Genomic DNA, 12359 nt, shown 5'->3' with positions numbered 1-12359 from the left:
GGCGGTTGGCTCACTGCTACGCTTTTATTTGCAATGCCATTCTTGGACTACTGCGACTTACATTTGTAACTTTTTCACACCAAGATTGTTGTTGATTCTTACAGTTTGCATTCAAATGACACGTTGTGGCTAACTGTTCCATTTGCCTACACCGAGTTTGGAAAATGGGCTTTTGTCTTTAATGCCCGTTCCACATGGAAATTGTTGCAAAAGGATTTAAAAGTAATGGAATTCATCATATTGAATAACTTTAAATCCAGACTGAGAACACTTCAGACAGCTTACTTAACCTGAAACATTTGAACCTGATTTGTACATCATTTTGAATTGCGTTGAAACTGGAACTTTTTACTTCCTCTTGGCCAGGACTCTCTTGGAAAAGAGGTTCTTAATCTTCGTGGGACGCAAAATTTGCGAGAAGTCATTTCTAGAGATTAATTCTTGCATATTGATACAGTATTTATTTGGTTCCTGCCTTGTTAAATCATTGTTGAAAATTATTGTGAGAAATACAGCCGTCTCTTTACCTAGATAAATCTAATTTATTATTAATAATATATACTTGAAGGTAAATTTAGCAAAATAGCTATTTCTATCTATCAATCTATCTATTTATATATCTATCTATCTATCTATCTTTCTGTCTATCTGTCTATTTGTCTGTCTGTCGGTCTGTCTATTCGTCCGTCCGTCCGTCTGTCTGTCTGTCTATCTATTTCCGTCCAAGAGTTGACGTTCACCATTCACTCGTCATCTCAAACGTCGACCGGTAGGAGGCGCGCCAAGTGAAAACCAAGGAGCCGCGCACGACCGCCGAACGAGAGCAGATGACGTCACCGCTAGCCACAACAACAAGAAGCAGAAAAACAAGGAAGTTGCCATTCACGGCCGTAAACCTGTTCGTTTCACCGACTCTGTGACAAGATACGCAGAGTCCCCAGCGATACTCAGACATCCTCCGAACTTCGAACCGGACCGAAACAATGAACAACAAAGGTATTTCATCCGCACATATTTCCGAGTTTTTTGTTTTTTGTCGCTCTGCGTCGCCACGGCTAAAGGTAGCAATGCTAGCTAGTTGTTTTGGAAAATCGAGGCGGGCTACATAACAATACACTGACCGTGGCCGTCGGAATTTCTGCGGCGCAGGTTGCGTTGTAGCGGTTTATAATGTCAGATTAAAGGTTAAAACACGATGTAGGACAAACGAACGAATATGTGATCATACTATGTCGTATTGTTTACCATCAGGCGATAATGTAAGATTGTAGTCTGGTTTAGACGACCTGTTTTTGGTTTCATTTTCCCAGAGTAGCAAGGGACTTTATGCCTGTAAAACAAAATTATATTAATAGTCAGTATCATAGCTTGCTCACTTGAACATAGGCCAAGGTACGTTATTTTAATCAGCGTGGGCTATTGTGGTTTTAATAATTGCTGTTTGCGTATTTGTTTCTCATGAAATAGCAAGAAATCTAAAATCGTCCTTTTCATATACTGGAGTCGGGGTCCATTATAAAACGCAATGTTCAGACGCTCGTCGATTTTTAACGAGGTCGCGTCTCAACCACCAATAACGTGCACCTACATTAAATTGAGGGCTGGTGAGCAGTGAGTAAAAATTTACGTATTTTTTTGAGTGTTTGAATTAAACATTTAATGATGTAACCCTAATCAACTAATAAAGTTCTCTAGTGCAGCGGTTCTCAAAGGGGGTACGCGTACCCCTGGGGGTACTTGAAGGAACTCCAGGGGGTACGTGAGATTTTAAATAAAACAAACAAACATGAAAAAATACTTTCAAAGTAATTATTGCATTGATTAAATGTTTCAGGAAAATATAAGGTCGTAAAAATAATTTTATTTTCAGTAGGTTATTCAATTTCATTATTTAAAAAACACACAGATTCTCCCCCAAACAAAAATGGTTCGACCCGACTTGTCACGTGCCACCTCTCGTTACCTGTCAATCACTTGAAAATGCAAACAATGGAGTCGTGGTTGGAACGTAAGTCTTCCGAACAAAACTAAGGCATAAATGTATAAGAAGGCCAAACCAGGGCAACTGGCAAAATTCCAGTTGTATGTTTTAGACTATATTTTATTTGGCTTTACACAAACAAATTGCAGCAAACCCGAGGCACTGTTTTTTTTTTCTGTGGTGAAAAGATTCTTTACAGTTGCATGAAGCCAGTGCATCCGCAGCACCATTTTAAGATGAAACATGGATGTCAAGTTGGTAACAAGAGGAAACTCTAAATTCAGATCATCTCAAGATATGATGTGGAAGCCTCTCATGTGGTGTCTTTGCTCGTAGCTACAGCCAAGAAGCCATTCACTATCGCTGAAGACCTGATAACAGATTTCTTCTATGATCAAAAAGAGGACATTTTGTTGATCATTTTTATGTGGCGCAAATGAAGTTTGAAAGGCTCTAAAGTTGAATAAATCAGACACTGATGGCATGTTTACCGTCATATTTTTTAAAAACTAAAAACATATTATATAAAAATATTTTCTATATCACTGAAAAAAGGTTGAGAATCACTGCTCTAGAGCATTGTTTCACAACGTTTAATGAGCCAGAGCACGTGTCGCTATAATATAAAAATAAAAATAAATAATAAAATTCCCAACCCCCCCAAAAAAAGATTAAATGATGATGTATACTACTGGGTAAATTATACTGATCTGCCAATTAGTAGAAGAACATTTAATCGTTCTAATTGTCACCATATGTCACAGACTTGGATAGAAGAACAAAGAAAATGTGTATAGTAAAGAAATAATAATTCTCAGACCTTTGGTGTGAATTTGCTAGTTTCCTGCGGAACTCTAAATGTTGTGTTTCTGCCGTTCACCAGTCATAAACTTGTTTTTCTCATAATATTGTGATGTAACTCCCACATGGCAAATTGCTCCATTTGTTTTTTTTGACTTGATAAAAAAGATCCGCTGTTCTCATTGTTAGACTGCTCCTCTCTTTAAGATGATGACATGTGACATTCGTTCCTTGAAATTCTAACATTGTCTTCATAATTAGAGGCTAAAAGCAAATCATGCAAGTGACTCGCTACTCGTCCCAGGATTGGATGAACCAAAAGTCACCATGACTAAAGATTCTCTTGATGTAATGTGTGTATTTTCATATTATTTGATTATTCACATAATGGGAATATATTTTATGTTTTGATTTTCTTTTTATTAATACTTATTAGAGTGGAAGAACTTTTTTTTCCAGCAATGTTGAGATTGCGATTTAATATGCGATTATTTTTTTCATGGTCCTCGTCCGATGTGATTTTTAACAAGCACATGCAACCTGCGTGTTTATTTTCCATAAATATTTTTGTGTTATAGGTTAGGCTCCTGCTAAAATAAAGGCTCATGAACCACGAATATGAAAAAGTCATGAAACACATTCTTTTAAGCACTCACAATGACAACTTAACAAAATGGCGGTCTATGTGATGTAATCAGATGACAGCAATAATACAAACAAGTCTGTGTCTTTTTCACATTTCATGCCAAACAACAAAATATAAACATGTGAACTGCACTTCTTAAGCACTGAACTATCTGGACACTAAAAAAATGCATATGAGCTTATTGACCAACAGAAATGAAGCCGTTTGTTTCCCCAAAATTGCAGCCTCTGCAATTTTAAAATCGCACTCTACTATATTACATTTTAGATTTAAATTTGATTAATTTTTTAATACTTCTTATAATTCCTCAAGCAAAATTCACTGTCAATCCATCCATTTTCTGGAGCGCTTGTGCACATTTAGGGTCAAGGGTGAGTTGGAGCCTAATCCGACTGACTCTGGGGTGACAGGTGGTGTTGAGTCGACTATGCCTGGAACGTTTGCCAGCCAATCGCAGGGCACATATCTATAAACAAGCATTCCGGCTCATTTGCATACAATTTTGATTCTTCCATAATCCCACCACGCATCCTTTTCAAATGTAGAAGGAAGGATGGCGATGGATGATGACCAAAACAAACTCCATCACTATTTCGACACTCTCATGTTTGATTTGTCCAGTATGTGTGTGCGTGTGTTAAAGTTAAATGTTGTGTTGCAGGGTCATATCCACAGCAGAGTGTTTACCCTCAGCAGACCACCGCCCCCGTTTACTCCCCTGCTATGCAAATATCTCCTCAGGCGCCTCCTTACACGGACACGCCTCCCGCATACTCTGAGGTAACCATAGCGGTGGTGGCGATGAGCACAGTTGTTGAACGTGTTAACAACAACTTCCTGTGTGTTTCTGCAGATCTACCAGCCCAGATATATGCTCCCCCCTCAGGTGACCGGCCAGATGCCTCAGATGTCCTCCCCCTATGTCGGCACTCAGGTCTACATGCCCATGCAGCCGCAGATGCCCGTCGGGCCGATGGCCCAGAACGTCCCCCTGGCTTACTATCCCATGGGGGCCATGTACCCCCCTGGTTCCACCGTGATGGTTGAGAGTGGCTTTGATGCTGGCGCTCGCTTTACAGCCGGAAGCAGCGTTTCCATCCCAGTGAGTGTTTTTCGGCAGATATGTTGACACATCATCGGGGAAACGAAGATTTTCATGAACTTTGGCTACTTGTGAGGGTTCAGAGCCAAGCAAATAAGACATCCTTCGAGAAAGAAATTTTGAATTGCCTGTTTTGCTACTTAAAACCTAATTATACTTAGAAACATAATTTCCACCAAAAAATTGAGTACCGATACCAAGTAACTGATACCACTTATACTTTTGATGAGTAAAATTCATATTAAACCAATGACAGATCATTTTAAAGAAATTTTATTTCTGACTTAAGAACAGTGATGCCGCAAAAGAAAATTTAAATCCCAAATTAAAAAAAATTAAAAATAACTTTCTCAGAATTTAGGCTTCATTTGTATTGTAAATTAACAAACGTGCAAAATAAAGCTACCGCCTCCCCGGGACTGCTCCTTTGTAGACTTGCGGAGCGATTGAATTGATGGTCTCTTCTATTTCCCCTCAGCCCCCACCCCCTGGGCACGCCCCAAATGCGGCTCAACTGGCAGCCATGCAGGGTGCCAACGTGGTCATGACGCAGCGCAAGAACAACTTCTTCTTGGGCGGCTCCAGCGGGGGTTACACCATCTGGTAACAACAGCTGCTCCCTCACGCCTACACCCAATCCAGCGCCCGCCCCTTCCCCAACATCACGTACCTCCCCCTTTCCTCCTTTAGGCTGCTTAGCCACAATACTGATATCACCTAATGGAATGTAATGTTTTCGAGCCCTTGTGAAAGGTACAGTACTCCACTTGTAACCTAGCGATCTAATGACCAACGTAAACTATTTAACGTTGTAGAATCCATCCCATAGTCTTTCATTGTGTTTCGCTTCAGTTTTAGTTTAGGTCATTCCAGGTTCACAAGAATGGTGGCCTGTGGTGTGACACTAGTGGTTGAGCAGGTTAGCCAGGTGGCTAAACTCGATAGATTTCGCAAGGGTTAGGCTCTCTACGGTAATGCTGTAAAATCAATTTAAAGAGGAAGTCAAGTAAAAAAAAAATGTTCTTGTCGATATGATATGTTCTACGCCCCCCCCAACTAATCTAATGACGGCATTCTGATTAATATTGCATTTGTGGAAAAGGAATTAAGTAGACGCATCCAACCATTTTCATCCACCTCAGGGGGCGGCCATTTCATCACTTGCTGTGGACTGAAAATGACATCATAGTGCCTAAGGTCTTAGGTAACGACCGTCACAGCTCACCTGTTTTCTGGTTTCGGTCACGTGACATTCGCAAGCTTGAGCTCTGTGATGTCATTTTCAGTTGATACCAACTGTACAAGATAAAATGGCCGCCACCTGAGAGGGATAAAAACGGATGGATTTTTCTGCTGAATTCATATTCTACAGACGTCAGGTTAATCAGAATACCATGTTTAGACTTGTGGGTGCACATTGATTATATTGTAAAGAACGTGCTTGACTCAACATCCCCCTGAAGGGATCAAGATTTGGAAACAGCATCACCGACCGACCAAGACCATCACAACTTGGTTTAAAAAAATAAATAAATAAAATTGTCGCGTCTTTGAGAAAGTCTACACCAGAAGTTCTCAACTGGTCTCACACATTTTTTTTCACGGCCATTTTATCAGATATAAAACCAAAATATTTTTCATATCGGAGCGCATTGCAAGGATCTGAGGAATAAAGTCAATTGATCAAAATTACTCCAACGAAACAAGGTAAAAAATTAGACATTGCTGCAATGGAGCACAAACTGAGGAGGGACATGACAACAAAGTCAAGTAAATGTAAAAAATAAAAGTACCCAAATATTATTTAGAAAAAAAATATTTACTATGTAGGACACACTAGAGTTTGTGTCCCTTTATACCTTCAGTGTACAAAAGTCCACATTTAAATCAGCATTTCAGGTGTTATTTGTGCTTCTTATTAAAATCAACATTGGCTGCGCACAAAATCCTTTTTTGAATTCTTTTTGACCAACCAGTTGAAAATCACCAGTTTAGAGACCGAAACGTCACACTTAAATCAGCATCTATAGAAAAGACCGCAGGCAATATTTAGAGCCACATTCATGTAGTTTGTGATAGTCGAGCTGCTTAATGGTGAAAGTGAAACGCAATTACAAAGTTGAACGCAAGATAAAAAAATCCCAGTGTGTGTTTTATTTCTTCCTTTTAGTGTAGTTAAAACTTATAGATGTTGTATTTCCATGTAAATACCAGTATGACTATCACAAGAAATTCTCAAGAAAACAAAAAAAATGCATCGAGCTAGATTGAACTTGTCATTTACACGGTTTAAAAAAAAAAAAAAAAAAAGAAGCAAGCAAGTCGGAATAAAAAAAAAAAACTTAAAGAAATGCAAAAATGCACTTGCAGAAAAAGTGGTTTACTGTACCTTGTTGGGCAACGTGTAGATTTAACATAGTCAAGTGCCAAAGAGCACTGGGGATCGTCCCCATTTAAAGAAACAAAACGTTCAAAGGAAAATGGAAAGAGATTTTGTGAATCCAAATGAGTTGACTGGGACAGGCTGGTTGCTGTAACATTTGTAGCTTGTTAATTTTTTTTCTTGTTTTGCTGTCGGATACCCAGAGTTGATCCACTAAATGTCTGAAATGCGCAAGTATTCCAATTGTTTGATTTGCATTTCATTTACTTGAGGAAAAGGCCCCCTTTTTGACCCGTTTTCAATTCGGCACATTACAAAAGGTTCTTCACGTTAGTGACGCTCATTAATATGTTTGTTTTAAAAAATAAAATAAAAGAAATATCACTACAAGTCACTTGTACCAAAGAAATCAATGACATTTTATATCTCCAGTAATCAGTTATGGGATTTTCCCCCCCACACAATTGTTAAAACAAAACTGTGAGTTTCATCATCTTTTAATTTGCACCTTACAACTCATTTAATGAAACCTGAGATTCACTGCTTAATGAATATGACCAATTCCAGACAAGAGGTTGGTGGTAATTTTTTCCCCATAAAGGTTTCGGGTGTGTGTGTATTAGGAAAAACTGTGAAATATTGCGCTAAGAGGCTTTACTGCTGTCAGCATCCAATCGGAAAAGAACGATTAGCGTATGTTTGACTTGCGTCTAACATTAATGTTGTCATGTCAAGTTAGTATATAGGCCATGAAAGTCTGGGGGGTGACAATTATATTCCTTGAACTATGAGATCAAATTCGAAGGAAATATAAAGGGGATTTGTCGCAAAATGGAGACACGTGACTGGGCTTAGCCAATCACCACGCTGGATCCCTGTCAGCATCAAACGCTGCATCATGATGAACGCCCCTAAAACGCTCTTTTTTTTTGTCACATTGCCCTCTAGAGGAAATTTGACGTCTCCACTCACTCATCATTAAGATCCTAGACAGTTGGAAGAATCTGTTTAAAACAATTTCCATGACAACCAGGAGTAGATAATTGCTGGTTTCCGGCACTCATGTTTGCTACCAGAGTTGAACCAAAAGGCACTCATGAGACTTTCAGTCTGTATGCTGTCAGTTAAGCATTTTTTTTCACTACACTATCTGAACAGGAAGTTGCTGTTTGCATATGTTCACTGGGTATCCGACTAACCGTGTTCAGGTTTTGGCTGCTGTAGCCACAGGAGAAAAAAAGAAAAAAAAAACTCTCCCAGTTCTTGTCACGATGATGTGGCTGCTGTGGAAAAGGAGCGGTGGCAACGGTCATTAAGGCAAAAAGTTCCTGAGGAAAACGGGGGGCTCAGCTTCCAAAACTTGAACTGCCCCATTTATTTATTTTCATTTTTTTCCTTTGTGACGGTGGTGTCAGCAATATGAAGTACTTCCTGTACGATCGCAGCAGTAATGCCAACCACAACCCGACAGACTTCCTCTCTGTTAAAGGATCACGGACATTCCTGGTTCAGGGATTCTCTTTCCGATGTTTTGTATTTAAAAAAAAAAAAAAAAAACACAAAAAAAGAGAAAAAGATAGACGCAGCGCTAAAGCAACGATGGACTTATTATGCACACGTTCTGTCTTTTCAGATGACTTAAGGAGACGAGTGTCAACAACTTAGGTGCACTTAACTTTTTTATACTAAACTTAAGATTTAAAAGTGTAAGTTTAGAATAAAGGTTATTTTGGACATTTGAGAAGTTTGTTGTTTAAATTTATTCACATATGTAATGTATTCAATGGGGCACACTGCTAAATAAAGGACATTTGTTTTTTTGTAATGTGATGAGAGAATTAATGTCTTTTTTTCCCCCCTCACTGACAAATTCCCGGGTCGTAAAGATTTTACACAGTTGCTCACACTTAATTTCTGAGTGGAAACTAAAAGCACTTTTTTTTTTTTTGCAGCCTGGTGGTTGGGAAAAACTGCACCATTAAAGGGAAGTCAACGCAAACATTTTCTTTACAAGAATTTGTTCTATCCAAGCCCACTAGTGGAAACATGGCATTCTGATTAATATTGCATTTAGGGAATTTGAGTTAAGCAGGAAAATCCGCACGTTTTTCAGTAATGACCCATCACGGCTCAACTATTTTTTTTTTAAGCTGAACCATGATTGGTTATTATCTGTGCCATGAGCAACTGTGATGTCATTTTCATTTCAAGTGAAAAAATGGCCACCCAAGATGGCTTTTGCTACTTAATTCATATTCCAAAAACGCATTATCAATTGGAATGCCATCTTTCGACTAGGGAAGGCACACAGAACATTTTATTGCAAATAATGTTTTGGGGTTGATTTTGCCATAAAGAATTTTTATCTGACCTGTTCTGATCTACATTTGACTTTTTGTCAAATGTACGCAACTTGTTTGCTTTCAAGTAGAATTTGTTTGCTCAACAAAAAACTTAAAGATAACAGCAGAGGTGTTTCTGATTTCCCACATAAATTAACGCTGAAAACATTTTGCAATTCTGTCTACAAAATGAACATACGTTTTCCCAAAGCATTTTTATTGCCTTCCATATTTATGTCAAACATGGAGGTCAAATTGAAGCATGTCAGGAATCATAAAAAAAATTAAACAGGATGGGGTCCCTACCCCAAGAGGCATGTTTGATAAATATTGTAACACAATATATAATATAATAAAGATCATGTTAACATATTTCCACCGATTTCATGCACGTCCGCCACATGCGACACGTCCTAAAAAAACAACACTCACAAAATAATTTTCTTTGGTTTCACCCACTCACAACATTTTCTTCAGAAATGCATTCCGCTGGTGTGCCGTCCTCCTTCGGACTCCTCCTTTGAGTAGCGTTCAGTTTCTCAAATAAAGTATTCCTTCTTTTCGCTGGCAGCCTGATTACCGGCATCCTCGTCGAGGTCCTCGCCGGGGGCCAGCTCACCTGTGGTCCTGTAGTCCCCCTTGTTGTGGCACATGTAGTGATACAACAGCACGGCCAGCAGGACCACCGTCAACGCGATGAGTGTCGCTACCACTGCGGGGCGGGCACACGAGAGGGATTCAAACGCGTCAAATCGCTGTCACTGACAACAGAGCACAATCGTGAGGAAAATATTTACCTGCGATAACTGTGGTGTCTGGTTCTAAGCGGGCTGGAGATGTCACCGCTGTAACTACAATGAAACAAGACTGAGCTCTTCCGTTCATGTGTGGAGTGAGCATGCAGCATACAACTTGGGCTAGGAATAGATAAAATGCCCACTCTTTCTAGGTCATGTGATGAGTTCATATGTGGTGGTATGAAAACAAACAACACATTTGAGGAGCATCAGCCATGTGGCTGGATGATAGCATTAGGGCGAGCAATAAAAAAAAAAGAAAAAAAAAAGAGGCAGAATTTGTAACAGTACCAAAGTAGTCTTACTGTTTTCCACTGTGGCAATTGGCAATTGCGTTGCCATGTCGATAGCTGAAAGACAAAATTAAAAGGTGCCAGTTTAATAAACAACGCTACCACTTTATAAAAATTACAATGCAAGGTAAAATCCACATAGCGCAAGTTTTTATAAATCAAACTTAAAACCCCCAAAAATGAAAGTGTCCCAAAAACCTAATGTACCAAAAAAACACTTTTATCAAATCAGCATAAAAAATACGATAAGAGTCACGTGAAGCAATCCCTTGTTAAAATTTGCGGTTGACCAGTGTAGTCAGTCTGCGTTCATGAAGGATTCCAGAAATTAGATATTTACTATTAAGAGGCTAAAATTCTGACGATTTGGACAATTTTAAGTTAAACAAGGTGTCTAAACATTTACTTAACGATCAAAAATATTGATCAATTAATATGACACTCGATTAGTTGTCGATTAATTGTTTCATCTCGTGTAGGAAACAAGTATGCTGTCTGATTTAATGTTCACATTGCATTCCAATATGTATTTTTCTTTTATGCAAAATGTGTAGAATGCGTTATATTTACTAATGTGCAATCAAGTTAAAACTTTTTATTTGCTTTCCAGATGATCATTAATGCATTTATCTTTGAACCACGTTTTGTCTAATGGTTCATATTGAGTAATGGGACTGTTTTTTTTATTTTCTCCTTAATACTCCGGTTTTGAAAACTATACATTTTGCAATTATTGATCCTAGTCTACTGTGCCAAAGTAAACTCACTTTTCGTCAAGTCTGTTCGGCCAGAACAGAACCCGCACAGAGAACGAAAGTTAGTGGCAAGCAAAAAAAAACCAATACGCATACGAAAGATAATCGTCAACATCGCCATTTTCGTTCGTTAGCGCCGCAAATTTTAGCTGACTTCGTTGTCTTATGCATTTCCTGTTAAGTCAAAGGAATTTCCATTATCTTTGAATTTCTTTAGCATTTAGCAAAATGGACACAAAAGTGACTTGAAGTGTAGCCAGTTTTGATGGAAACGTCCAAACTGTTCATTTTGTAGCATTGAGCAGCGCCGCCTTTCTCACGAGCTTACCTGGGCGCGTGCCACCAACAAACAGGCAAAGCTAGTCGGCGCTTTGCAAACTTCGACAGTGGAGAAAAGTGAGACTCACTCCTGTCAAAAGTACATCAAGTCTCGTGTAACGTTTACAAAAATTTAACCGGCGGCATTAAAAGTGGCGTCTTGGATTTATTTTTTTTTGTCGTTATCCAACTCGTTTTCAAAGCGCTCGTGACTTCCACAATGAGCGCAACGTGCACGAGCGTCCGCAGCCCCTCCCCTTTCCTATGTGCAAAGATTGTTGACAATGAAGTGCAAAGCTCTCAAGTTAAAAACGCGGAACCGACATTTGATTTCCGCAGTGAGCGCCTACCAGCCCCTCCCACCTTTGCCGTGCAAAGATCGTGTGTTCTAAAGATCACCACTCTCGAGCTTCGATGTGGACCAGGCTATTTTGGTCATCGATATCGATATTTTCTATTGCGTACGTAGGTCGGGACGAGACGTGATACACCACTAATTTACACAATCACAATACTCAAGTCGTAATTACAGTAAACATTGAGATGAAAAACACTTATAGCGCATAAAATATACAACATATGAAAAACAATACAGGAGGCAACTGAGCGCGCCTGATTGTACCACGTGACCACGTATTTATTTTATTTATTTGTAATACTATTTTAAAATAGTGCAAATTGACACTGTGAAATGTGATAGGCTATGTACTGTAGAGTTGTAAATACATACCCGCCTGTATCGGAGTCACAGTTTTTGGTCTACTATTTTGAAAACTCAAGGAATTTGTCTTGCTGGTAGTTTTAGCCACTTTAGTAAACAAGCTGGAAGCCACTATAACAATATTTATATGTAAAACAAACAAATTAGTACTGAGCGTAATTAACGATGCAAGGTAGTACTACAATGACAATTAACCGAAGTTGTACATATAACGCAGTGT

The 12359-nt window shown here is 38.9% G+C and overlaps 2 protein-coding genes across 2 annotated transcripts; one reads left to right on the top strand and one right to left on the bottom strand.

The window, feature by feature from the left end:
• Positions 1-807: 807 nt before the first annotated feature.
• Positions 808-8743, top strand: dazap2 (DAZ associated protein 2). The gene is made up of 4 exons (XM_088289666.1): positions 808-996; positions 4090-4208; positions 4282-4530; positions 5009-8743. The coding sequence occupies exons 1-4, from the start codon at positions 984-986 to the stop codon at positions 5135-5137; spliced, it is 510 nt and encodes a 169-aa protein (XP_088145792.1). The 5' UTR covers positions 808-983; the 3' UTR covers positions 5138-8743.
• A 708-nt stretch (positions 8744-9451) lies between these two features.
• Positions 9452-11709, bottom strand: smagp (small cell adhesion glycoprotein). The gene is made up of 4 exons (XM_088289667.1): positions 11429-11709; positions 10358-10402; positions 10053-10106; positions 9452-9967 (listed from the first exon to the last, which is right to left on the bottom strand). Exons 2-4 carry the CDS (start codon positions 10392-10394, stop codon positions 9795-9797), a joined length of 264 nt encoding a protein of 87 aa, XP_088145793.1. The 5' UTR covers positions 10395-10402; positions 11429-11709; the 3' UTR covers positions 9452-9794.
• Between the last annotated feature and the right edge of the window lie 650 nt (positions 11710-12359).

This window comes from Idiotropiscis lumnitzeri, chromosome 3, assembly GCF_059441095.1.
Source record: "Idiotropiscis lumnitzeri isolate Australia: NSW breed Sydney's pygmy pipehorse chromosome 3, RoL_Ilum_1.0, whole genome shotgun sequence".
Taxonomy (NCBI): Eukaryota; Metazoa; Chordata; class Actinopteri; order Syngnathiformes; family Syngnathidae; genus Idiotropiscis; species Idiotropiscis lumnitzeri.
The sequence above is the reverse complement of the archived record's forward strand: the minus strand, read 5'-3'. Positions and strand labels throughout refer to the sequence as shown.